General features: G+C 66.9%; 3 protein-coding genes across 7 annotated transcripts; 2 read left to right on the plus strand and 1 right to left on the minus strand.

The window, feature by feature from the left end:
* The first annotated feature begins 109 nt into the window (after nt 1-109).
* On the plus strand, nt 110-6,896 carry RTN3 (reticulon 3). 3 transcript variants are annotated; one of them, XM_041712024.2, is made up of 8 exons: nt 122-323; nt 1,361-1,432; nt 4,537-4,747; nt 5,688-5,826; nt 5,913-5,982; nt 6,112-6,158; nt 6,275-6,333; nt 6,423-6,896. In XM_041712024.2, the coding sequence occupies exons 1-8, from the start codon at nt 197-199 to the stop codon at nt 6,466-6,468; spliced, it is 771 nt and encodes a 256-aa protein (XP_041567958.2). In that variant the 5' UTR covers nt 122-196; the 3' UTR covers nt 6,469-6,896. The 3 variants fall into 3 exon arrangements, with proteins under 3 accessions (XP_072776423.1, XP_041567958.2, XP_041567959.2); XM_041712025.2 differs by lacking the exon at nt 1,361-1,432 and having other exon boundaries at nt 123-323; XM_072920322.1 differs by lacking the exons at nt 5,688-5,826; nt 5,913-5,982; nt 6,112-6,158; nt 6,275-6,333; nt 6,423-6,896 and adding an exon at nt 2,742-3,814 and having other exon boundaries at nt 110-323; nt 4,537-4,713.
* Nucleotides 6,897-7,015: 119 nt separating this feature from the next.
* Nucleotides 7,016-9,542, minus strand: LOC121468425 (uncharacterized). Its single transcript, XM_072920220.1, has 3 exons — nt 8,663-9,542; nt 7,744-7,852; nt 7,016-7,386 (listed from the first exon to the last, which is right to left on the minus strand). The coding sequence occupies exons 1-3, from the start codon at nt 9,194-9,196 to the stop codon at nt 7,016-7,018; spliced, it is 1,014 nt and encodes a 337-aa protein (XP_072776321.1). The 5' UTR covers nt 9,197-9,542.
* A 1,079-nt stretch (nt 9,543-10,621) lies between these two features.
* MARK2 (microtubule affinity regulating kinase 2) lies at nt 10,622-24,009 on the plus strand. Of its 3 annotated transcripts, none has more exons than XM_030260477.4 (18): nt 10,622-10,965; nt 15,641-15,814; nt 16,923-16,976; nt 17,080-17,128; nt 17,238-17,303; nt 17,383-17,453; nt 17,590-17,646; nt 18,013-18,249; nt 18,710-18,829; nt 19,132-19,231; nt 19,312-19,424; nt 19,914-20,040; nt 20,581-20,798; nt 21,083-21,180; nt 21,423-21,692; nt 22,313-22,339; nt 22,619-22,663; nt 23,520-24,009. In XM_030260477.4, exons 1-18 carry the CDS (start codon nt 10,909-10,911, stop codon nt 23,869-23,871), a joined length of 2,235 nt encoding a protein of 744 aa, XP_030116337.3. In that variant the 5' UTR covers nt 10,622-10,908; the 3' UTR covers nt 23,872-24,009. The 3 variants fall into 3 exon arrangements, with proteins under 3 accessions (XP_030116337.3, XP_030116338.3, XP_072776394.1); XM_072920293.1 differs by lacking the exon at nt 10,622-10,965 and adding an exon at nt 14,285-14,463; XM_030260478.4 differs by lacking the exon at nt 22,313-22,339.
* The last annotated feature ends 1,149 nt before the right edge of the window (nt 24,010-25,158 follow it).

The raw sequence follows: 25,158 nt of genomic DNA on the forward strand, positions 1-25,158 counted from the left end.
GAGCTGCGGCGGAGAGGGCGGCGCGCGGCCATTGCGTGGCGCTGATTGGTTCAAACGCGCAAGCCCCGCCCAGCTGCAGCAGGTGAGGGGCGCTGATTGGTGCGCTGGCGCCGGCCACGCCCCCGGCGGCACCGCCCCCCCCGCAGTCGGGGCGCGGCCGCCGCCCCGCACGGACGGGCTCGCTCCGCGCTCCGCCATGGCCGACTCCGCCGCGCAGTCCTCGCTCGTCTCCTCCAGCTCCTCTGCCACCTCCGTCACCTCCTCCTCCTCCTCCTCCACGCGGGCCGGGGGCTGCGTGGGCGGCAGCTCCATGTCGTGCGCCGGTAGGGGCCGGGCGGGGCCTGAGGGGGGTGAGGAGGGTGAGGCCTCGGCGGGGGCGTGAGGGGAAGGAGCCCTCGGGCGTTGGGTGTGAGGCAAAAACGGGGCAGGAGGGGCAGGAATAGGGGGGAAAGGCCTTAGGGGGGCGGTTATTGGGGGCAGGAGGCGTTTGGGGGGCAGGTCTAGGGGGAGGCGGTGTTTGGGGCTCGGTGTGAGGGGAAAAGTCTTTGAGACGGGGTAAGGAATGGCGGGGGGGAGGGGAAATAAGGGAGAAAAGGCCTTGGAGGAGCAGATTTTGGGGAGCAGAGACTCCCGGGGGGGTTGGGGGATGACGGGGCCTTTTGGGGGTGGGTGCGAGGTTAGGAGGCTTGGGGGCAGAAATGGGAGGTTAAAGAAGTTTTAGGGTAAAACAGAGGGGAAGTGGCTTTTGGGGGAGCACGTTTTGGGGGAAAAGATGCTTTTAGGGGGATTTTACGGGGGAAAAAAGTTTTTAGGAGGATTTTAGAGGACAAAGAGGCTTCGAAATGGAGATTTGGTTGGTGGAGGAGCTTTTTAGAGGCCGGTTTTGATGGGCAGCGACACCTCCAGCCCCACATCTCTCAGGAAAATGGGGGAAAATGCCCAGGAAAAGGGAGCGTGGGGGCCTGCTGCTCCGTCCGTCCTTCCCTGGAATTTTGGGGAGGGGGAATTTCACTTTCACATTCCAGCGATCATTCCAGAGCATCCAGGACTTCCCCCCCAAAGTTCCCACCTGGACGCCCCGAAACTCCGCGGTTTCACCCCAAACCTCGCCCTGAGGGGGTTGCAGCGCCGAGAAGGGCGGGTGGGAATTTCGGGGTGACCCCCGGGACCCCTCCCTGCGCCGTTCCCCGCCCCAGAGCCGGGAAATTGAGGTGAAAGCCCCCAAAATCGGGTCCAGGCTGGAATTTTCCCGGTGGTTTTTGCGTCACCCTGAAGCTGCTCCGCGCCGGCCCCGCCTTCTGGGGGGGGTTCGGGGGATTTTGGGGGGTGCTGAGCTCTCACCCTCTGTGTTCTCTTGCAGATCCCCCCAATTCTTCCTCTTCCTCCTCCTCTTCCTCCTCCCAGCCCGTTTCTCTCTTTGCGGCTTCACCAGGCAAGTCTCCCCCTCCCTCCTTCCCTTTTTTCCTGCTCCCCCAGGAAGAAAAATGTCTGAGGGGGGCAGGGGAGTGAAGCCCAGACCCTAAAAAATCCCCCTGGATTTTGGGGAAGGGTCCCCAGAGCCATTTCGGGGCTCCCCGAGGTCACTTTGGGGTCTCGGGGTCACATCAAAGGGGGGATTTCTCCCCAAAATAACCCCTGGATTTTGGGGGGTTCACCTGTTTTTGAAGGGGTGGGAGCACAAATGCTGCTGAGCCCCCCCCCCCCGAATGGCAACAAAGGGTTAAACTCGCCCAAAATAGACATTTTTCTTTTTCTCTCTTTTCCTGCTCTTTAACTCGGTTTCTTCTCCCTTTCTCGGGGTGAGCCCCCCCAGCTTTGCCCCCCACCCCCTCCTGCACCCCAAAGCTGCTGCTCCCCCCCCCAGCTTTGCACGGCCCCTCCCCCGCTGCTGCTGAAGGTGAAATTCGTCGTTTTCTGTGGTTTGGCCTCAAAATTCCTGCGCCCCCCACCCCCGACCCGCCTGCGCCGTGTCCCACCCGCCGCCGGGGGGGCTTCGTGTGACCCCCCCGGGCTGAACCTGGGGGGGAGAGACCCCAAAATCCCCCCCAAATCGAGGAGGGGCTGAGTGGCACCCCAGCCTCACTCCAGACCCAAAACTGGGGGGGTTAGCCCCAAAAATGAGAGGGTTTAGCACCAAACGGGAGGTTCTCGGAGGGGACACCCCCAATTTCGGCACCCAAAGCTGCGGGTTTGGGGTGTCCTGCGCCCCCACATCGTTCTGAAGCCAAAGCGACAGGTTTTAACCCCAAAATGGAATTTGGGTTTGTCCCAAAATGGGCTTGTTTAGCCCCAAACTGGGGTCTCTCCTCCCCGGATTTTTGGGGTGTTTTTTGGGGGGGTGTGGGGAGCCTCTGCGCCGCCGCTTCACCCCCACCTGCATGGGGGGACCCCCAAAATTCAGTGGGGGACCCCAGACCTGTCCCCACGCATGGCTGAGATTGGGGGAACCCCCGATTTTGGGGGGGGAGGGGGTTCCCCAGCATGGCTGGAATGGGGGCGGGGGAACCCCAAAATTCTGCGTGGGGACCCCAAAACCACCCCCTCCTCCTCGCATGGCCGACCCCAAAATTTCCTGTGGGGGAGGGGACACACAGGGGACCCCCAAAACCGCACCCCCAGCACGGCTGGGATGGGGGGGACCCCAAAACCCCCACGGGGGGGGGAGCAAGAGGCCAGAAATGAGTGGGACAGAGCTGGGGGGGGACCCCGACCCCGCTGACCGTGTCCCCCCCACCCCCCAGCGGCGCCGGGCGGGCGCGACCGGGGGGCGGCCCCGGGCGGGGGGAACCCCCAGAGCCCCCCGGAGTCACCGGAGTCGCCGTTCGAGGTGGTCCCGGACCGAGCCGCCTTCGACCGCGAGTTCGGGCCCGCGCTCGGCCAGATCCCCGAGGGCCGCGTCTGCCACTTCCCGCCCAAGCCCCGCGGCGGCCCCGGTGTCCCCGGCGGTGTCCCCGGTGTCCCCGGGCGCGGGCTGGCCCGGCCGCCCCCCGGCTCGGCGGCGGCGCTGGAGGAGGTGTCGCGGTGCGTGCGGGAGATGCACAGCTTCACCAGCGAGCTGCTCTCCTGGGACCTGGTGGAGCGCGGCAACGGCACCGGGGACACCGGGGACGGCACCGGGGACGGCCTCGGGGACAGCCACGGCGGCGGCGGCACCGGGAACAGCGTGGCTGGCGCTGGGAATGGCGTTAACGGCGTTGGGAATGGCGTCACCGGGGTCACCGGCATCGGGAATGGTGTCACCGGCATCGGGAATGGTGTCACCGGCATCGGGAATGGTGTCACCGGCACTGGGAGTGGCATCACCGGGGTCACCGGCATCGGGAATGGTGTCACCGGCACTGGGAGTGGCATCACCGGGGTCACCGGCATCGGGAATGGTGTCGCCGGTGTCACCGCCGTGGGGAATGGCATCGCTGGCGTTGGCAATGGCATCGGGAGCGGCCTCGGTGGCATCGGGAGCGGTGTCCCCCGTACCGGCAGCAAGAGCGAGGTCACCGGGAACGTCCCCGGCGCTGTCCCCGGCGTAGGGGGTGGCATCTCTGCCGTCCCCGGGGGTGGCACCGCTGTCCCCACCGACGCCGACAGCTCCGGTGACTCCGACGACACGGTCATCGAGGAGGCGCCGGGCGAGGCCCCCGCTGCTGTCCCCAAGGATGTCCCCAAGGATGTCCCCAGGGATGTCCCCGCTGTCCCCGGGGCTGTCCCCGCTGTCCCCAGGGCTGTCCCCGTCCCCGCCGCCTCCCGGGACCAGACCCTGCGGGAACTGGGGGAGCCCCCCCGGCCCCCCCGGCCGGGCCCCTGCCCCGCCTGGCAGGTAAAGCCCCAAACGGGCCTTTTCCAGCCCCAAACCGGGGGGGGGGGGGGGCTGGGAACGGACCCGCAATGGGGGAAAGGAGAGGAGGAACGGGGAGAGCCCAGCCCGAAGTGCAGCTGGGGTGGGGGGGGGGCTCAGGAGCGCCTTGTTCTGGGGTGAAATCCGGGGATTTCGGGCCAAACCCGGCGGCAGTGTGTGTGGGGGGTTAATTAACGCCTGTTCTAACTAGGGGTGTGTAATTAAGGGCTGTGCGTAACAAAGGGGCTGTTTTAATGAGCTTTAATGAGCGAGGGTAATCAGTGGATTCAGGGGGAAGGTGGCATCGAGCTCAGTTTGGGCTAAATTGGGGTGGGGACAAAACAGGGACCCCCGGTGTCCTCTCCTTGTCCCCTTGTGTCCCTCTGTGTGTCCTCTCCTTGTCCCCCTGTATCTCTCTTTGTGTCCCCCTTGTGTCCCCCTGTATCTCCCCCTCGTGTCCCCTCCTTGTCCCCCTCGTGTCCCTCTGTGTGTCCCCCTGTATTTCCTCTCCTTGTCCCCATCCTGTCCCCTCCTCGTCCCCCATATCTTCACTCGTGTCTCCCGCCGTGTCCCCTGTGTGACACCGTGTCCCCCGTGTCCCCCGTGTCCCCCGTGTGACGCTGTCCCCCGTGTGACGCTGTCCCCCGTGTCCCCTGTGTGACGCTGTCCCCCCTGTGACGCTGTCCCCACTGTCGCTGTCACAGCGCTGCAGGAGCTGCTGTTCTGGCGGGACGTGAGGAAGAGCGCGGTGGCCTTCGGCGCCAGCCTGGTGCTGCTGCTGTCGCTGGCCACGCTCAGCGCTGTCACCGTGGTGGCACACGTGGCGCTGGCCCTGCTCTCGGTCACCATCAGCCTGCGCGTCTACAAGGCCGTGGTGCAGGCCCTGCAGAAATCCGAGGAGGGGCACCCCTTCAAGTGAGCGCGGCTTTTGGGGACCCCCGGCGGGTTTTGGGGCTCAGGGACACGGCCAGCCCCGGCTCGGGGACAGCGCTGTCACCACAAGGGGACAGGCGGGCTGGCCGGGCTGCTGGGCTGCTCTGGGCAGGGCCAGGGCTGGGGTGCACGGGGGTTTGGGGGGGGGATTTTGGGGTCCAGAGGGGTGTGGATGGGGATTTTGGGGTGTGGATGGGGATTTTGGGGTGCGGATGGGGATTTTGGGGGTGTGGATGGGGATTTTGGGGGTGTGGATGGGGATTTTGGGGTGTGGATGGGGATTTTGGGGGTGTGGATCAGGATTTGGGGTGTGGATGAGAATTTTGGGGGTGTGGATGGGGATTTGGGGGTGTGGATGGGGATTTTGGAGTGTGGATGGGGATTTTGGGGTGTGGATGGGGATTTTGGGGTGTGGATGGGGATTTTGAGGGTGTGGATGGGGATTTTGGGGTGTGGATGGGTATTTTGGGGTGTGGATGGGGATTTTGGGGGTATGGATGGGGATTTTGGGGTTGTGGATGGTGATTTTGGGGGTGTGGATGGGGATTTTGGGGGTGTGGATGGGGATTTTGGGGTGTGGATGGGGATTTTGGGGCTGTGGATGGGGATTTTGCGGTGTGGATGGGGATTTTGGGGTGTGGATAGGGATTTTGAGGTATGGATAGGGATTTTGAGGTCCAGAGGGGTGTGAAGAATAATTTTAGGGTGTGGAGGGGGATTTTGGGGGTGTGAGGAGGGATTTTGGTGTGTCCCCACCCCTATTTCTCACCCAGACCTGACCCTATGTCCCGAGACCTTCCAGGGCGTGGAGGGGTGAAGATGGATTTTGATGTTTAGACACAAACTTAGGGGTGCAGAGGCAGATTTTGGGGTTCAGGGTGGGGATTTTGGGGCTCCCCTCACCTGTCTCCCCCCTCCCCAGAACTTACCTGGACCTGGACGTGACCTTATCCCCTGAGACCTTCCAGGCGCACGCGGCCGTGGTGGCCCAGCACCTCAACCGGGGCCTGCAGCTGCTCATCCGCCTCTTCCTGGTGGAGGATCTGGTGGATTCCCTGGAGGTTCGGAGCCTTCCTCCCCCTCCTCCTCCTCCCCCACCCCAAAACCCCCGCCAGGACCCCCCAAAACCTCTCCTGTGCCCCCCCAGCTCGCCCTGACCATGTGGTTGATGACCTACGTGGGAGCCGTTTTCAACGGCATCACCCTCCTCATCCTCGGTGAGACCCTCCCCCTTCTCCCCCTGAAATGACCCCCCAAAAGTGTGATTTTGGGGGTGGTGACCCCCAAAATTAGCACTGGGGGAGGGGGGTTCCCCCCAAATAACCCCTCCCCCTGTTTTTCCCCAGCCGACATCTTGGCCTTCACCCTCCCGCCCCTCTACGAGAAATACCAGGTGAGCCGAAACTGAGCAGATCCCCCCAAAAATCAACGAGACCCCCCCAGAATCAAGGGGGACACCCCCAGAAAATAGGGGGGCCCCCCTGAAACCCCCATTTCTTCCCCCTCCAGGTGCAGATCAACCACTACATGGGCCTCATCCGCCAGCAGACCAAGGACCTCATGGCCAAGTAGGTGCTCAGGGGGCTCCCCCAAAATCCTGGGGACCCCCCCAAATCCCTGTGGCCTCCCCAAATCATCTCTCCCCCTCTCTCTGTAGGATCCAGGCGAAACTCCCGGGTCTGGTCAAGAAGAAGCCGGAATAAGCCCCAGGGTGGGGGAGGGGAAATTTGGGGGTACCCACAGCGGTGCCCCCCCCACTCCAAGCTTGTCTTCCCCCCCCCCAAACTCCACACACCCCCCCAAACTCGTTCCCTTCCCCCAGTCTCACCGTGACGTCCGTCTGTGCCCCCCTCTGTTGAAACTGAGGGGGCTGAACCCCAAAATTGCCTTCCCTGGGGGGGCCCCCCAAGCTCGTTCCTATCCCCCCCCCCCGTTTTATTTTTTTAACGTTAATTGAGGTGAAATGTCTGTAACTGCTGTAAATGGGGGAGGGGGGGGCTCAGCCCTTCCCACAGCCCCCCCAAACTGCACCCCCCGAGCCCCCCCTCGCTGAGAGGGGGGTGGGAAATGGGGGAGACCCCCCCCCAAATCCACCCGTGGGGCTGCGGCTACAATAAAACACCGCCACAAGGCTGGCCCCTCTGTGCTGGTGACACCCCCAGAATGTCCCTGGGACCCCCCCAAAATGTCCCCGTGTTCCTCTCCAATGTCCCCAAATGTCCCCATGGCCCCGGGGGGTCTCTGGGGGGTTTATTGGGGTGTCGTGTACAAGGTGGGGGCGGGGGGACACGCACACATAAATAAGGGGACACCGGGGGGGTGTCGGTGACACCGGGGGGGTGTTGGTGACACTGGGGGGGTGTCGGTGACACCGGGGGGGGTATCGGTGACACCGGGGGGTGACACGGGGTGGCTACAGGAGTGGCTGCGTTGTGGTGGGGGGGGGTCGCTGGTGTCCCCACTGCCCCCCTGGGGTGTCCCCTGTTGTCCCCACCCCCTCCCAGTGTCCCCATCCCGGGAGGGCTCAGGCGGGGGGGCCCCTGTGCCCCCCATCCCCCCTGCGGCCTCTTCCTCCTCCTCCTCCTCCTCCTCCTCCTCGGCGGGACCGGGGGCTGGCAGGGCTGGGGGGGGACAGCACTGTCACCTCCTGTCATCTCCTGTCACCTCCTGTCACCTCCCTGTCCCCCGCAGTGTCCTCAGCATCTCTGTCCCCACCCCCTCCCAGTGTCCCCAAAGCTTCCAGCACCCCCCCATTGTCCCCAGGTGCCACCCACCCCAGTGTCCCCATTGTCCCCAGGTGCCACCCCCCCATTGTCCTCAGGTGCCACCCACCCCAGTGTCCCCAGTGTCCCCAGGTGCCACCCAGAGCCACCATTGTCCCCATGTCCCCGGTGTCCCTGCCTCCCCACACCCTCCCTGTCCCCGCTCACTGGGGCTGTCCCTGGGGGTGGCACTTTGTCCCCGGTGTCCCCGCTCACCGGGGCCATCCGGCCTCCAGGTCCAGCCGCAGCTCGGCCCGCAGCCAGCGCCGCAGTGACACCGCCGGCGACGCCTTGGTGGCCCTCGGGGACAGCGGGGGACGGGGCCCTGGGGCGAGTGACGGCGCTGTCACCAAGGGGGGACAGAGGGGACGGGGCTGGGGGATGCGCCGGGGACACTGTGGGGACAGGCCCAGGGCATTGGTGGCACTTTGGGGACCTTGGAGACACTTTGGGGACAGGCCCAGGGCCATTGGTGACACTGTGGGGACACTGTGGGGACAGGCCCAGGGCCATTGGTGGCACTTTGGGGACGGGCCCAGGGCCATTGGTGGCACTTTGGGGACGGGCCCAGGGCCATTGGTGGCACTTTGGGGACACTTTGGGGACCCCTGGGGCTGGCACTGCGGTCATGGGAGGAGCCACAGAGAGGGGTGGGGCTGAGGTACTGGGTGTGGTCAGGGTGGGGCCTGTGGTAAAGGGACAGTGTCCCTTTAAGGGGCGTGGTTTGGCAAAGGGTGTGGTCAGCCATGGGCGTGGCATTTAAAGGGGACGCACAAATCGCTTAAAAGGGGCGTGGCTTTGTACAGAAAGGGGCGGGGCTACAGGAAAAGTGGGCGTGGTTAGTGTGGAACTGCACCTGATGAGGGCGTGGCCTGAAGTTAAATGGGGCGTGGCCACATTTAAAGGGACAGTGCTGCTCCAAAGGGGCGTGGCCACATTTAAAGGGACAGTGCTGCTCCAAAGGGGCGTGGCCACATTTAAAGGGACAGTGCTGCTCCAAAGGGGCGTGGCCACATTTAAAGGGACAGTACTGCTCCAAAGGGGTGTGGCCACATTTAAAGGGACAGAGGTGCTGCTAAAGGGGCGTGGCCACATTTAAAGGAACCCCACTCCTCTACAAGGTGCCGTGCCCCACCTTGCCCACCCCCAGCCCGGCCCGCCAGTCCCGGGGCTGCTCCCGGGGGTGCTCCCGGGGCTTCTCCTGGAGCTTCTCCCGCGGTTTTTGGGGCTGCTCCCAGAGCTTGTCCTGGGGTTTCTCCTGGGGCTGCTCCTGGGGCTGCTCCTGGGGTTTCTTCTGGGGTTTCTGGGGCTGCTCCCGGGGTTTCTCTCGGGGTTTCTGGGGTTTCTCCAGGGGTTTCTCCCGGGGTTTCTGCGGCTCCAGGCTCCGGTGCAGCCCCCGCGGGGAAGGGGCTGCAGGGAAGGCCAGGGAAGGGAGGTCCAGGAATGGGGGAGGTTCAGGGGGGATTTGAGGGGTCCAAGGGGTGGAGGGGACACCAAGGGTTAGGGGTGAGATGTGGGGCAAGGCTGGGGGGTTTGAAAGGGACACAGCAGCAAAAGGGGGGGGGGCACAGGAGATCTTAAAAGGGGCAGGGGGTTCTTCAAGGGGCAGGGTCCGTAAATGAGGAGGGGGAGGGGATGGGAGGGGCACATCCTCAAGGGACAGGGACATCCTAAATTCCTGTGGGCATCCTAAAGGGACAGGGATCCTTTAAGGGGACAGGGACGCCTTAAAGGGGCAGGGACATCCCGAATTGGATGGGGACATCCTGAATTCCCGGGGACGGGATAATTTAAAGGGATGGAGGCATCTTCGGGGCACACGGGCACCCTAAATTGAATCAGGTCATCTTAAAGGGACATGAACCCGTTAAAGAATCCGGGGCCTCCCAGCCCATGACAGGGAACGGCAAAGGGCTGGGGGGGCTCGGGGGGCTTCTTAAATCCCCAGCGCCGCTCCCATTGTGCACCAAGGGGGGGCCCCGCCGCGGCTCCGCTCCCCCCGCCGCCCGCTCGGTGCTCACCTGGGCCGGCCGGGGCCGGGAGCGGGGCGGGGGCGGGGTGGGGGCCCGGGGGCTCCATGGCGGGGCCCGGGGCGGCGGCGGCGGGCGGGGGCCGGCCGGGGTGGGGACGGTGCCGTGGGGGCTCCTTTAAGGGCTCCTGGGTAAATTTAAAGGGGCCGTACGCCTTTCCCATCCCCCCCCCCCCCGAGCCCGCCCCTCCCCGCTACGGGGGGCTACGGGGAGGGGGCGATGAGTTGCCGGCAGGTCTCAGCCCACCCCCCTCTCCAGAGGAGCCACAGCGGTGATTTTAAGGGGGGGTCCCCCCATGTGGACGGGTAGGGGGAGCCCCTGGGTGCTCCCCTCCCCCATGCACCCCCCTCCATCCCCGCCCGGGGGTGCCCCGAGCGATGGGGCACCCATGGAACCCCCCCCCATCCCGGCCCCGCCCCTTTGGTCCAAAGGGGGCGTGGTGGGGTGAGGACACGCCCCCTCCCAGTGCCCCCTCCCAGTGCCCCCTCCCAGTGCAGACAAGGAGCACCTTGCCCCAAAATAGGGGAGAACCCAGCAAAGCACAAAATCTGGGCGCGCCCCGGTGTCCGGGAGAACCCCCCAAAAATCGGGGAGGGTCCTGCGGTCCGGGAGAACCCCCCAGTTCCCGGGGGGCCTCCTGCGGTCCATGAGAGCCCCCCAATTCCGGGGGGGCCTCCTGCGGTCCATGAGAGCCCCCAATTCTGGGGGGGGGGGTCCTGCGGTCCGAGCCGCCCCCCGCCCCATCCTGGGGTCCCCATCGGGGCTGGGGAGGGGGATTCGGCTCCGCTCGGGTGTTTCCGTCACGGGCGGAAGCGCCCGAAGGCCGCCGAGAGGTGTTCGGGTATTTCCGCATGCACCCGGGAGTTTCGGTCCCACTCGGGTAATTCCGGCTCCGCTCGGAGTCGCGGCGGCGCTCGGCTCCCCCCGCTGCGCTCGGCGGAAAGTACCGAAGGCAGCTTCGTGTACCTCCGTGGCGGAGGCGGAAAGTACCGAAGTCCGTGAGGGCCGCGAAGCGAAGCGCTCCGGGAAGAGCCGAAGCGGCGCGGGAGGCGTGTCGGGTGTTTCCGGCGCGGCGGCGGAAATGGCCGAGGGCCGGCGGCGGCCGCCATGTTGGGAGCCGCGGGGCGCTGAGGCGGCGGCGGCGTGAGGCGGCGGCGGCGGCGGCCGGGCCGGGCCGGGCGGACCCCGCCCGCTCCCCCTGCTCCTCTCCCGGCCCCCCCAATGCCGCTGGCCTGGCCCCCCCCCGCCCCCTGAGCTCCCCCGCCTCCCCTTCCCCCTCCCCGCTCACCGCCTGCCTGCCGCGGCTTCCCCCTATCGCGATAGTCGCCGGCGGCGCGGGGGGGGGGCCGCCATGTCGAGCAGCGCTCGCAGCCCTTTGCCGACCGTCAACGAGAGGGACGCGGAACAGGTGAGGGAGGGACGGCGGGGACCGGGTGGGGATGAGGGGGGGAGCCGGCTCCAGCGTGAGGGGAGAGGGGCGGCCGGGGGGAAAAGGGCATTTTGTGAGGGGAAAAGGGAGCCTGGGGGAGTTTTGCGAGGGGAAAAGGGGGATCCGAGGGAGACTGGGGGGGTTTTGTGAGGGGAAAAGGGGGATCCGAGGGAGCCTGGGGGGGTTTTGTGAGGGGAAAAGGGGGATCCGAAGAAGGAAAAAAGGGGCTTGAGGGGATGGCGAGCTGGTGTGTGAGGGGAAATGTGGAGTTTAGGGTCGGTTTGTGAGGGGAAGGCGAGGAAAAAGGGGCTCTGAGGGGCTCGGGGTTGGTTTGTGAGGGGAAAAGGGGAGTTTAGGGTCGGTTTGTGAGGGGAAAAAGGGGCTCTGAGGGGCTCAGGGACTGATTTATGAGGGGAAAAGGGGGATCTGAGGGGGCAAAAAACAGGATTTGGGGGGGTTCTGGTCCCGTCCATGTGGAAAAAAAGGGAGACTCAGTGGGTCTGAGGCGTTTGTGTGAGGGGAAAAGGGTCTTGGAGGGGCCTGGGTAATTCTGTGAGGTAAAAAGGTGTTTTGAGGGGGATCTGGGCCGGGTTTTGAGGCGGATCCGAGAGGAAAAGGGGGGCTGAGAGAGGCTGGGGCTGTGTGTGAGGGGTCCGAGCCCGGTTTGTGATGGGAAAAGGGGGGCAAAAAGGGTCAGGGGGCTCTTTGCGAGGGGCAAGGGAGGCCTGGAAGGGATGTGAGAAATTCTGTGGGGTAAAGAGAAGTGTTTGATGGCAACCTGGGTCGGTTTTTGAGTGATAAAGACGGAAAATAAGGGAATTTAAGGGGGTCTTGGGGCATTTTTGGGAGTGAAGAAGGAGATCCTGGGGTATTTTACGTGGAGAAAGGAGAGAATCTGAGGGGATCTGATCCCTCTGTGAAGGGAAAAGAGGGACTAAAGGGGTTTGGGATTGTTTTATGAGGGAAGAGGGGGCTCTGAGGGGCTTCAGGCCCCTCTGTGAGGTGGAAAAGGGGGGTCTAAGTGTCCCCCAATTCCTCTCTTGCACCCCGTGAAGGAGCCTGGGGTCTCCCACAGCCCGAACCCTCCTGTGGGGTGGGGGGTCCTGAGCCATGTCCCCCTTTGGGCCTGGATTTGCTGTAGGGAGCGTGCTCTGGGATGAGCCCCTCCCCAGATTTTGGGGTCTCGTTTTGGGGTTCCCTGCGGGGCAGCAGCGGGGATTTGTGTGCGTGGCCCCAAATTTTGGGTGAGGGGGTCAAGCCTTGCACCCCAAAGGCAGAGGGGCAAGCAAAGGTAGGGGGGGGGTGCCAGACGCCCCCACACTGAACCCCCCGGCTCTGGGATCCGCTGTTGGGGGCACGTTTGGGGTGTCATTGTCCCCCCCAGCTCGCTGGCTGCACGCTCGGGGTGTGGGGGCGTCAGCCCACCCCCTCCCCACCCCCTTCCCTGCTGCACCCCCCAACCGGGGGGGCTGTGGGGGCGGCGGCAGCGCTGCCACGGGCTCGGCGCCCTCCCCGCGCGTTGGGGGGGCTCTGAGGGGCGAGCCCCCCCAAATTCCTCCCGTTCTGACCCCTGTGAGCGGGGACCAGCCCCCCACCCCGCTGGGGAATGGGGGGCGCACCCCCCTGTCTGTCTGAGGGGGTGAGGGGGATTTCCTCAGGGGGCAGCTGGGACGGGGGTTCCCCGTTTTAGGGGGTGGATTTGGGGGGTCTTGGGGTCCCGCTCTGCCCCCAGCTTCTGTGGCTGCTGGGAGACCCCGCTGCTGGCTCAGCCCTTTTGGGGAGCACCTGGGGGTCTCCTCAGCTCCCCCAGCTGGATGACACCCCTGTTTTGGGCGGTGTTTTGGGGGGCACCCCTTCTGTGACCCCAAGTGCTGGGGAGGGACCCCAGCAGGGCGCGTGGGGGCACAGGTGGCCTCGTGTCGGTGTCCCCAAGCCCGAGGACAAGGCGATGCCACCTGTTCTGTGGCTGTGGCCGTGGCACCGGGGCCCCCCTCCTCGTTTTGGGTGGTTTTCCTCTTATTTATCCACTGTTATGTAACGCCAGAGGAGAATTATTCCTGGCTGGGAAGATTTGGGGAGGGGGCGGCAGCGCCGTGTGGGGGGGGCTGTGCACCCTCCCCAGCCCCAGCAGCTGAATTTGGGGGGTCTTTCCCTGCCCCCCCAGCCCCCAATTCCTCCCTCACACGGAGCCCGATCCGGTGGGGTTGGAGATAAAAAAAAAATCATCAAAAATACCTAAATTTGGCTGACATTTGAGCGGCGCCGCACGAAGCAGCGCTGCCTCCTCGGCTGCCGCCGCCGCACCGTGCCGGGGGGTCCCGGTCACACCGGGGACACCGGCACCGCTCCCGGTGCCACCGGTTTGGTGCCGCTGGCGTGGGCGGGCACCAGGATCCTCACACCTGCCTGGTGACATCGCTGGGGGGCCGGTGACACCATTGCGGCCCCGGTGACATCCATGCAGGGCTGCTGACGTCATGGCAGGGCTGGTGATGTCACACCGTACCTGGTGACGTCCCTGCAGCCTCAGCGCTGTCACTGCTGCCGCCATTCCAGTGCCCATTCCGGTGCCCATTCTGGTGCCATTCCGGTGCCCATTCCAATGCCTATTCCGGTGCCCGTTCCAATGGCCATTCTGGTATCCATTCCAGTGCCCGTTCCAGTGCCATTCCCATTCTGGTGCCATTCTGGTGCCCATTCCACTAACCATTCCGGTGCCCATTCCAATGCCTGTTCCAGTGCCCATTCCAATGGCCATTCTGGTATCCATTCCAGTGCCCATTCCGGTGCCATTCCCATTCTGGTGCCATTCTGGTGCCCATTCCACTAACCATTCCGGTGCCCATTCCGGTGCCCATTCTGGTGCCATTCTGGTGCCCATTTCACTTCCCATTTCAGTTCCATTCCGGTGCCCATTCCCATTCCGGTGCCCACTCCAATGCCCATTCCAGTGCCCATTCCGGTGCCATTCCCATTCCGGTGCCCATTCCGGTGCCCATTCTGGTGCCCATTTCACTTCCCATTCCAGTTCCATTCCGGTGCCATTCCGGTGCCATTCCGGTGCCATTCCGGTGCCCACTCCAATGCCCATTCCGGTGCCCATTCCGGTGCCCATTCCCATTCCGGTGCCCACTCCAATGCCCATTCCCATTCCGGTGCCCATTCCCATTCCGGTGCCCACTCCAATGCCCATTCCGGTGCCCACTCCAATGCCCACTCCAATGCCCATTCTCAGCCTTCTGGCTCTGCCCCCGTCAGGACAGCCCCCCCCCCCCCCTCCCGGTGCCGGTTTTCCCCTTTCCTGCCCCGTTTCCCCCGCCCCGGCGCTCCAGGTGCTCCCGGGCCCCACCCCGGTCCCGCTGCGGCCTCAGCCCCAACCGGTCGAGCCGGTCCCCGCTCGCTCCCTCCCGGCGTCCCGCGGGGCTCCCGCCGGCACCGCCCCGCTCCCGCCGCTCCCGGCGCTTCGGGGTGCCCAGGGTGAGTCCCCCCGTGGCGGGCGGGCTGGGGAAACTGAGGCACGAGGGGCTCCGCGGCGTTACGGAGCGCCGCCGCCTCCGGGGAACGCCGCGGCCTTCCCAGCGCCCGTGCCCGGTGCCGGTGGCGTTGGCCCGGTGTGACCCGGGCCGGGCGGTGCCTCCTTTGCCGTGCTTGCCGTGTTTTTGGCCAGGCGGGCCGCGGCGATAAGAGGCGCCGGGAAACGCCGGGAGCGCCGCCACCGGACCCCGGGGGGCTCGGGGGGTTCCGGTGCCGGGGGGGGCTCCGGTGTCGGTGCCGCCTCAGAGCCCGACCGAATGCCGGCAGCGCGGCCAGATGGCTCCGCACGCTCCCGCCCCGTTGCCACGGCAGTTTTTTGGCAGAAACTCCCGTTTTCCTTCACTTTTCCCACAGCACCGCGCTGGGCTTTGGGGGAGGGGGAAGCTCCGGTCCCCCCCAGGCCCCAAAGCAGCGCGTTCTCCCCCCAAATCTGGGGGTTCGCTTGCGCCATCGCCGGCACCTCCCCCGTGGCTTCCGCCAGCGGTTTCCTTCCCACGGAGGGGGAGGGGGACACCCCGAGATGCGCCCCCACAAAAATAAAACCCGGCGGGGATTTGGGGGGCCCCAAACCCCACGGGGGAAGGGGGGGCTTGGCTCGGCTTCCCCGCCCGCTCACGCGCTCCCGTTATCTCCGGTGTCACCGGAGCGGTGACAGCCCCGGGGGCGTCTCACTCCCCGCGAGGGAACACCCCGAAAGTGTCCCCGGGGCCCGGGTGACCTTCGGGGGGGCCCGGGGCGGGTTTTGGGGTGCGGGCAGAGGGGCTTTGCGCCCACGTCGTTCTGGGGGGGCTGCCCCGCTTCGGGCTGGGCCGTGAGCTCTGTCCAGGCGGTCGCGTTTGGGGTAAAACTGGGGTTTTTGGACGCTGAATCTTCGGGAGAGGAGGCGCGGGGGTGGCCGTGTCCCCTCCCGGGGAGGGGGTGACACGGCTCTGTCCCCTTCCCACCCTGGCGGCCCAGCCCGAAACCGCGGCACTTGCGTCAGGTATCAGGGGCGGCTCCCGGCCGGGCCGGGCGCGGCTCCGCCGCTCCGGACTTCGCTCCCGGCTCCTCCCGGAGCCCGCCGGGATCCGCGGGGAGACGCGGCCGGGCCCGGCTGAGCGTCCCCCCGCTGTCCCCGCAGCCGGGCGCCGTGGAGGGCAAGGGCGGCGGCAAGGCCAGCATGCTGCGGGGCCGCAACGCCGGCACGGCCGCCGAGGAGCAGCCCCACATCGGCAACTACCGGCTGCTCAAAACCATCGGCAAGGGCAACTTCGCCAAGGTCAAGCTGGCCCGGCACGTCCTGACCGGCAAGGAGGTGAGTGGCACCCCCCCGGCGAGGGGACAGCGCTCGGCGGGGCCTGGGTGACACCGCGGGGACGGCAGCAGCCCGTGGGTGACACCGTGTGCTGTGGGTGTCACCATGCTGCGGGGACAGCTCTGCCTTCTGGTGCTTGTTCTGGAAGTGCCACCACAGCGTGGGGATAGTCCTTGTTGTCAGAGTGCCACCGCGGTGTGGGGACAGTTCTGGGTCCTGGTCCTTGCCCTGAGTGTGCCACCGCAGTGTGGGGACAGTCCTTGTTGTCAGTGCCACCGCAGTGTGGGGACAATTCTGGGTCCTGGTCCTTGCCCTGAGTGTGCCACCACAGCGTGGGGACAGTCCTTGTAAGAGTGCCACCGCAGTGTGGGGACAGTTCTGGGTCCCGGTCCTTGCCCTGAGTGTGCCACCGCAGTGTGGGGACAGTCCTTGTTGTCAGTGCCACCACAGAATGGGGACAATTCTGGGTCCTGGTCCTTGCCCTGAGTGTGCCACCACAGCGTGGGGACAGTCCTTGTTGTAAGAGTGTCACCGCAGTGTGGGGACAGTTCTGGGTCCCGATCCTTGCTCTGGGAGTGCCACCACAGCCCAGGGATGGGCTTCCTGTCCCCAGCCACGAGTGCCACCACTGGTGTGGGGACAGGTCTGGGCTCCTGGTCCAGGTCCTGTGGGTGTCACCGCAGGGACAGACCCGTTGTCCTCATCCCATGGGTGGCACCGCGGTGTGGGGACAGCAGCTCTGGCTTCTGGTCCCTGCCCTGGGAGTGCCACCTGGCACCGGAATGAGCTTCCTGGTCCTCAGCTGTGATCGTCACCGTGGCGTGGGGACGGTTCTAGCTCCTGGTCCTTGTCCTGTAGGTGCCACCGCGGCGTGGGGACACTTCTGGGTCCTGCTCCATGCCCTGGGAGTGCCACTGTGGCACAGGGCTGGTCCCAGGCTCACCACGGTGTGGGGACAGCCCTGGGGCTGCTCCTGTCACCTTCCCCCTCCCTCTGGGAGTGCCACCACGGTGTGGGGACAGCCCTGTCCCTCTGCCCCTCCCCTCTCGGGTGCCACCACGTCTGGGGACAGCCCTGGGGACCCTCTGACCCCCCTCTCCCCTCGCAGGTGGCCGTGAAAATCATTGACAAGACACAGCTCAACTCCTCCAGCCTGCAGAAGGTGAGGGGTGTCTCTGGGGGAGGAAGCTGATTTTGGGGTGACAAATGGGAGATCATTCCCTCTGACACCCCCCAAAATCCCTCCCTCCCCCTGTCCCTCGCAGCTCTTCCGGGAAGTGCGAATAATGAAGGTTCTGAACCACCCCAACATAGGTGAGACCCCCAAAACCCCCTCATCTGCACCCCCGACCCTCCCCGGGGGTGTCCCCCACCCGTGGGGGGGGTCCCAGGGGTTTCTCCAACCCCCCTCCCCCCCTTGCAGTGAAGCTCTTCGAGGTGATCGAGACGGAGAAGACGCTTTACTTGGTGATGGAATACGCCAGCGGGGGTGAGTGGGGGTCTGGGGGGCCCCGGGGGGGTTTGGGGGTCACAGGGCTGCCCCTCACCCCCCACCCTGTGCCCCCCAGGCGAGGTCTTCGATTACCTGGTGGCCCACGGGCGCATGAAGGAGAAGGAGGCCCGGGCGAAGTTCCGACAGGTCTGGGGGGGCTGGTGCTGTTGGACCCCCCCTGCAGGGGTTGGGGACCCCCCCGGCGTGCCCCCAAGGGGGCTGGGGGTGTCCCTGTGCCCCCCAGCTGGGCTGGGCCCCCCTCTGACACCCCCCTGTCCTGCAGATAGTGTCGGCCGTGCAGTACTGCCACCAGAAATTCATCGTGCACAGGGACCTGAAGGTGAGGGACCCCCACCTGGCACCCCTGGGACCCCCAGAGCGGCACCCTGACACCCCTGGCACCCCGGGGACCCCCAGAGCGGCACCCTGACACCCCTGGGACCCCCTGGCACCCCTGGGACCCCGAGAGCAGCGCCCTGACACCCCTGGGACCCCCTGGCACCCCTGGGACCCCCAGAGCGGCACCCAGACACCCCTGGGACCCCCAGGACCAAATTCCCAATATCGCTGAGACCCCCAGGGAGGTGCCAGGGCCCCCCAGTCCCACCCCTGGGACCCCCAGCCCAGTCCCAGCTGCACCCCCTGCCCCCCAAACCCCCCCAGACCCCCAGTAACCCCCCTGGGGTGCTCTCCCTCCCCGGGCCAGGCCGAGAACCTGCTGCTGGACGCCGACATGAACATCAAAATCGCCGATTTTGGCTTCAGCAACGAGTTCACCTTCGGGAACAAGCTGGACACGTTCTGCGGCTCCCCCCCCTACGCCGCCCCCGAGCTCTTCCAGGGCAAGAAGTACGACGGGCCTGAGGTGGACGTCTGGAGCCTGGGGGTCATCCTCTACACGCTGGTCAGCGGCTCGCTGCCCTTCGACGGGCAGAACCTCAAGGTGTGGCCGTGCTTTGGGGCTCCAGGGGGTGGTTTGGGGGTCCCCGTGGGTGGTTTGGGGTCCCTGTGGGTGGTTTGGGGTCCCTGTGGGTGGTTTGGGAGCCACCCTGGATGCTTTTGGGGTGCCCATAGGTGGTTTGGGGGTCTCCGTGGGTGGTTTTGGGGTGCCCATGGGTGGTTTGGGGGTCCCCGTGGGTGGTTTTGGGGTGCCCAGGGGTGGTTTGGGGGTCCCCGTGGGTGGTTTTGGGGTCCAGGGGTGGATTGGGGGTCCAGGGGGTGGTTTGGTATCCCCGTGGATGGTTCGAGGGTGCCCGCAGGTGGTTTTGGGGTACCATTGTTGGTTTAGGGGTGCCCTTGGGTGATTTTAGGGATCTCTCAGGGGATTTTGCGGTGCCCACGGGTGGTTTTGGTGTACAGTTGTTGGTTTTGGGGTGCTCACGTGTGGTTTTGGGGTGCCCCAGGAGCTGCGGGAGCGGGTGCTGCGGGGGAAGTACCGCATCCCCTTCTACATGTCCACGGATTGTGAGAACCTCCTCAAGAAGTTCCTCATCCTCAACCCCACCAAGAGGGGCACCCTGGAGGTGAGGGGACCCCCAACATCGTCCTGGGACCCCCCAACCTTCTGGCGACCCCCCAACATCATCCTGGGACCCCCCAACATCATCCTGGGAACCCCAGTGCCACCCCAGGACCTTCTGGGGACCCCCAACATGGTCCTGGGACCCCCAGGTGGTTCTGGGAACCCCTGAGACCCTCCTGAGCAGTCCCCAGAGCACCCCAAGAGCTCCTGGGGACCCTCCCCGTGCCCCCCGGGACCCCTGGGATCCTTTCGTGTCCCCAAAGTGTCCCCAGAGGTGACCCTGAGCCCCCTGTGTGCCCCCAGCAAATCATGAAGGACCGCTGGATGAACGTGGGCCACGAGGACGACGAGCTCAAGCCCTACATGGAGCCCGTGCCCGACTACAAGGACCCCCGCAGGACAGGTGGGACCCCGGGGCCGCCCTTGGGGACACGGGTGGCCCTTGGGGACACGGGGACCCCGCTGAGGGCCGTGTCCCCCCAGAGCTGATGGTGTCCATGGGCTACACGCGGGAGGAGATCCAGGAGTCGCTGGTGGGGCAGAAGTACAACGAGGTGATGGCCACCTACCTGCTGCTGGACCACAAGAGCTCCGAGGTGGGGACACTGCGGGGGACACTGGGGGTGGCAGGGGACACTTGGGGACATTATGGGAACACTGGGGGGTGGCAGGGGACACGTGGAGGGGAGGGCACCAGGGGACAACGAAAACACGAGAACAGAGAGGGGACGTGGGGACAAGGAGGGGACACAGCGAGGGACAGGTGACAGGGTGATACCGGGAGGGTCACTGGGGTGAAAAGGGGACAGGAACGGGAGGGGACACGGTGACAAGGGGACATTGCGACGGCGCGAGGGGATGTGGGCACACTGAGGTGACACTGAGGTGACACAGGGACACCAGCCTGTCCCCACGCTGTCCTGCCCCCCGTCCCCACCGTGCCGGTGTGTCCTTCTCCCCAGCTGTGCCGTGGTGGCACGTCCCTGTCCCTGCTCGGCGAGTGTCCCCTGTGTCCCCTGTCCCCAGCTGTGCCCATCCCCCGTGTCCCACGTGTTCCCCGTGTCCCACGTGTCCCCTGTCCCCAGCTGGAGGAGAACCTGTCCCTGAAGCCGCGGGTGGCCCCGGAGGTGGCCAACAGCTCGGGGCCCTCCCCCGCGCACAAGGTCCAGCGCAGCGTCTCGGCCAACCCCAAACGGCGCGTCAGCGACCAGGGTGAGAGCCCGGAGGGGGACAGGGACCCCAAAGGGGGACAGGGACCCCAAATGGGGACAGGGACCTCAAATGGGGACATGGGAGAGACCCCAGGGGGAACACGGGGGGTCAACAATCAGGGTGAGACCCCAATGGGGACAGAGACCCCAAATGGGAACCCAGGGGGTCAGTGACCAGGGTGAGACCCTAGAGAGGGACGGAGACCCCAAAATGGGGCCCGGGGGGTCAGTGAGCAGGGTGAGACCCCCAAATGTTGGGGGGCTGGCGCTGTGGGCGGTGCGTCCCTCAGAAGTGGGGGGCTCTGGGTGCTGGGGGGTCGCAGGGACAGGAACCCATCGTGGGGGGGTTGGTGGGGAGCTGGGGCCCCTTGGGGCGCAGGAGTGGGAGTGGGGGTCCCTGGGGGAGGCCCGGGGGTGGGAACGGGGGTGCCTGGCCCCTTGTGGGGTGCTGTGTGAGCCGGGTCCCCCAGCGAGGCGGGAGTGAAGGGGAAGGGAGGGGTCCCCGTGGGACCCCCACCCCTGACAGCCCCTCCCGCCCCAGCCGGGCTCTCCATCCCCACCTCGGCCTCGTACTCCAAGAAAACGCAGGCGGCCAACGCGGAGAACAAGCGAGGAGGAGCAGCAGGAGCAGGAGGAGGAGGAGGAGGAGGAGCGGGGGAGGAAGAGGTCGGGGGGCGCCGGGCCGGCAGCACGGCCAAGGTGCCTCCCAGCCCCCTGCCCGGCCTGGAGCGATCCAAGGGCACCCCCTCCCCGTCCACGGTCAGTGCAGGGTGGGGGACACCCGGGGGGGCCCTGAACTGGGGGGAATTGGGGTGCTGAGGCGAGACGGGGGTCCCCAACACCTGGAACCCCAGATTTGGGGTCAGTATCTGCTGATTTGGGGTGCGAATGGGGGGTGGCCGTCCCTGGGTCCCCCAGGGTGGGTGGGGGTCGCTGGTGGGGCTTGGTGCCCACTGGGGGGTCCCCACTTCCCGTGTCTGCTGTTTGGGGGTTTGGGGCACCTGTGTCCCCCCCCAGCCCCCCGTTTCCGTGTCCCCCCACAGAACAGCGTCCTGTCCACGGGCACCACGCGCAGCCGGAACTCGCCGCTGCTGGACCGCGCCAGCCTGGGCCAGAGCTCGCTGCAGAACGGCAAGGACAGGTGGGGACCCCTGCCCAGCGCCCCCGACCCTGCTGCCCACCGTGGGGGGCGGCTCCTGAGGGCGCTGGGATGGAGATGGGGGTGGGTGATCCCCCCCAGCCCCCCATTCCTGCGTTCACGGGGTGCTGGGGAGCGCCCCAGCTTCCCACGGGGGGCTGGGGGTGCTCTGGGGGACAGTGGGGGGGTGTCCCCGGGTCCCGGGGGGCTCAGGGGTGCCCCCCTAACCCCGTGTCCCCCCGCAGCGGGGCTCCCCCCCGGGTGCCAGCAGCGTCCCCGTCTGCCCACAACGTGAGCCAGGGCCCGGGCGAGCGGCCGAGCTTCCCGCGGGGGGTCTCGAGCCGCAGCACCTTCCACGCCGGGCAGCTCCGCGCCCCCCGGGACCCCCGGGACCCCCTGCCCTACGCGCTGCCCCCCGGGCTGCCCCCGCCCGCCTCGCCCTCGGGCGCCAGCCAGGGCCGGCGCGGCCCCTCCGCCAGCCTCTTCAGCAAGTTCACCTCCAAGTTCGTGCGCAGGTGAGCCGCAGGGCTGGGCCTGCCGCCCCGTGTCCCTGGACGTGTCCCTGGATGTGTCCCTGGATGTGTCCCCCTGGTGTGTTCTGGGCTCTCGCTGTCCCCTCGGTGTCCCCTCGCTGTGCCCTTCCCTCTGTGTGTCCTGGGCTGTCCCCTCGGTGTCCCCTCGGCGCTCCAGGGATTCTCTGTCCCCTCTGTCCCCTCTGAGGGCTCCTCGGTGTCCCCTCGGTGTCCCCCAGGTCCCTGCTGTGTTTCTCTGTCCCCTCAGGGTGTCCCCTCAGTGCTCTTGCGGCTTCTCTGTTCTCCTCCCTCTGTGTCCCCTCCTGTCCCTGCCACTGTCCCCTCAGGCACCCGCATGTCCCTTCCTGTCCTGCCCGGCCTCCCACTAATCCTCCTGGGGACCCCCACGTCCCCCATGTCCCTGAATGTCCCCTCAGGGACCCCCCCACGTCCCCTCCTGTCCCTCTGTCCCCACAGGGGGGGTGGGGGTGCTGCTTTTCCCCAGACCCCACTGACCCCAGCCCCGCTCAGGGGGGGCTGTGGGGGGCTCAGGGGAGGGGGTGGCTCTGTCCCGGCCCCCTCCCCCCCCCCAACGTCCCCTTCTCTTCTGTTTGTCTTTGTAGAAATCTGTCTTTCAGGTTTGCCAGAAGGTAGGGCCGCGCCGGACGCTGGGTCCCCCCGCATGGCACCCCCAAAATCCCCCCAAACCCCTCCAAAAATCCCCCCCAAACCCGACCCCCGACCCCTCCCCAGTGCTGCACGGCCCCGCATGGCCCCCCCCGGCCCCGCCGTCCGTCTGTCCTCGTCCCCCCCCGTGTGTCTGTCTGTCCCTGCCCCCGGTGCTGTCTGTGCTCCCCGGGTCCCCTGGGGGGGGTGGGCTGTGCCCCCCCAGCCCCCCCGGCTGAGCTCGGCCCCTTTTGTCTCCCGAGGAACCCCCACGAGCCCGAGAGCAAGGAGCGGGTGGAGACCCTCAGGTGAGTCGGGGACACCCCGGGGACACCCTGGGGACACCCCCGGGGTCCCTGTGACACCCTCGGGGTCCCTGTGACACCACTGGCGTCCTTGTGGCACTCCTGGGGACACCCCTGGGGTCTCTGTGACACCCCCAGGGTCCCTGTGACACCCTGGGGACACCCTCGGGGTCCCTGCGACACCCTGGGGACACCGCTGGGGTCACTGTGACACCCCCGGGGTCCCTGTGACACTCCTGTGGATACCCCGGGGTCCTTGTGACACCCTGGGGACACCCCTGGGGTCCTTGTGACACCCCTGGGGTCCTTGTGACACCCCTGGGGGCACCCCTGGGGTCCCTGTGACACCCCCGGGCTCCCTGTGACACCCCTGGGGTCCCTGTGACACTCCTGGGGACACCCCCGGGGTCCCTGTGACACCCTGGGGACACCCCTGGGGTCCCTGTGATACCCCTCGGGGTCCCTGTGACACCCTGGGGACACCCCTGGGGTCCCTGTGACACCACTGGCATCCTTGTGGCACTCCTGGGGACACCCCTGGGGTCGCTGTGACACCCCTGGGGTCCCTGTGACACCACTGGGGATACCCCGGGGTCCTTGTGACACCCTGGGGACACCCCCGGGTTCCCTGTGACACCCTCGGGGTCCCTGTGACACCCTGGGGGTCCCTGTGACACCCCTGGGGTCCCTGTGACAACCCCAGGGGTGACCAACTCCCCTTGGTGGCCCCACGGTGCTCCCCCAGATCTGCAGTGTGCCCCGAGAAGGAGCCCCAGGACCCCCCAATTCCCCCCCAGACCCACAATGGGCCCCGAGAAGGACCCCCAGCACCCCCTAACCCCCAATTGCCTCCCCCCAGACCCGCGGTGGGCCCCGAGAAGGAGCCGCGCGAGGCCGGGCGCGACGCCAAGCCGCGCTCGCTGCGCTTCACGTGGAGCATGAAGACCACGAGCTCGCTGGAGCCCGGGGAGATGCTGCGCGAGATCCGCAAGGTGCTGGACGCCAACAGCTGCCGCTGCGAGCCGCAGGAGCGCTTCGTGCTGCTCTGCGCCCACGGCGCGCCCGGCCACGACTCCTTCGTGCAGTGGGAGATGGAGGTGTGCAAGCTGCCCCGGCTCTCGCTCAACGGCGTCCGCTTCAAGCGCATCGCCGGCACCTCCATGGCCTTCAAGAACATCGCCTCCAAGGTGGCCAACGAGCTCAAGCTCTGAGCCGCGGCCCGGGCGCCGCGGCTCCGGGGACACGGACACGGCGGCTCCGCGCTGGCCAAGGAGCTCCGGCTCCGAGCCACGGACACGGCGAGCCCAGAGCGCCTCCGAGGCGGCCCCGGAGCTCCGGCTCCGAGCCACGGACACGGCAGGGACGCCCGCGGGGGGACACGGGAGCGCCGGGATGGATCTGGGCATGGATGGCCCGGATGGACCTCGAGGGCGCTCCGGGACTTGGTGGGCACGGCCTGGGTGGAGCCAGGAGCTCCTGGATGGACCTGAGATGTCCAGGATGGACCTGAGAGCCTGAGATAGGCCTGGGATGTCCAGGAGGAGCCCGGGAGCTCCTGGATGGACCTGGGGTGTCCAGGATGGATCTGGGAGCCCGGGATGGACCCGGGATGTCCAGGATTGGCCCGGGATGTCCACGAGGGACCTTCTGTGGGGTCCAGGAACATCCTAACTGGACCCGGGACCTCCAGAGGTCACCTGGCTGGACCTTGTGCGGGGTCCAGGTGTCCGTGGGGACACCCTGGATGGACCCGGGATCTCTGGAGCTCACCTGGCTGGGCCCGGGACCACCGGGACGCACCTGAGGCCGTTCTGTGGCCTCCAGGGCCCTGTGACGATGTGGGGACATCCCGGGTGGGCCTCTGGGGACAGGGCCAGGGTGCCAGGGGACCCTGGGAGCTGCTGGGGACATCCTGGTGGCCCAGGGACCTGGGGGCATCTTCTGGGAGGGGGGAACAAGGCCGGCCTGAGGACAGGGACACAGCCGGGGTGGCCCAGGGACCTCTGGGGACATCGTGGGGACATCGTGGGTGGCCCCAGAGCCCCCGGGGATGTCCCTGGTGGCCCTCGGGGACAGCCAGGGGTGGTCCGGGGCGGCGTGGGGACATCCCGGGACAGTCCGGGGGTGGCCTTAGGGGGGTGGGGGTGTCCCCTCCCCCCCCTCCGTGGGGATGTCCCCTGCCCCTCCCCCCCTTGGGACATTCTGTCCCCTCCCCCCGCACTCAGGAAGGCCCCGGGGGGTGGGGGGAGGGGCGGGGGCGCTGCTGCTGCCGGGGGTGGCTCCGGGGTGGGGGTGGGGCGGCCCCGCCCTCCTCCCCTCCCCCACTTTTGTCCTGCTGTTGCCCCGCCCCTGGGGGTGGGGACACTCCGGGGGAGGGGCCAGGCCCAGGCCACGCCCCCTCTGCGGTGGATTTTCCAGGTTCTAATTAAAAACTTTCCAGAAAGATCCGCGGGCTCCAAGTGGTGCTGGAGGGTGAGACGGGGTCCTGCTGCAGAGCC

The sequence above is a fragment of the Taeniopygia guttata genome, chromosome 31, assembly GCF_048771995.1.
Source record: "Taeniopygia guttata chromosome 31, bTaeGut7.mat, whole genome shotgun sequence".
NCBI lineage: Eukaryota > Metazoa > Chordata > Aves > Passeriformes > Estrildidae > Taeniopygia > Taeniopygia guttata.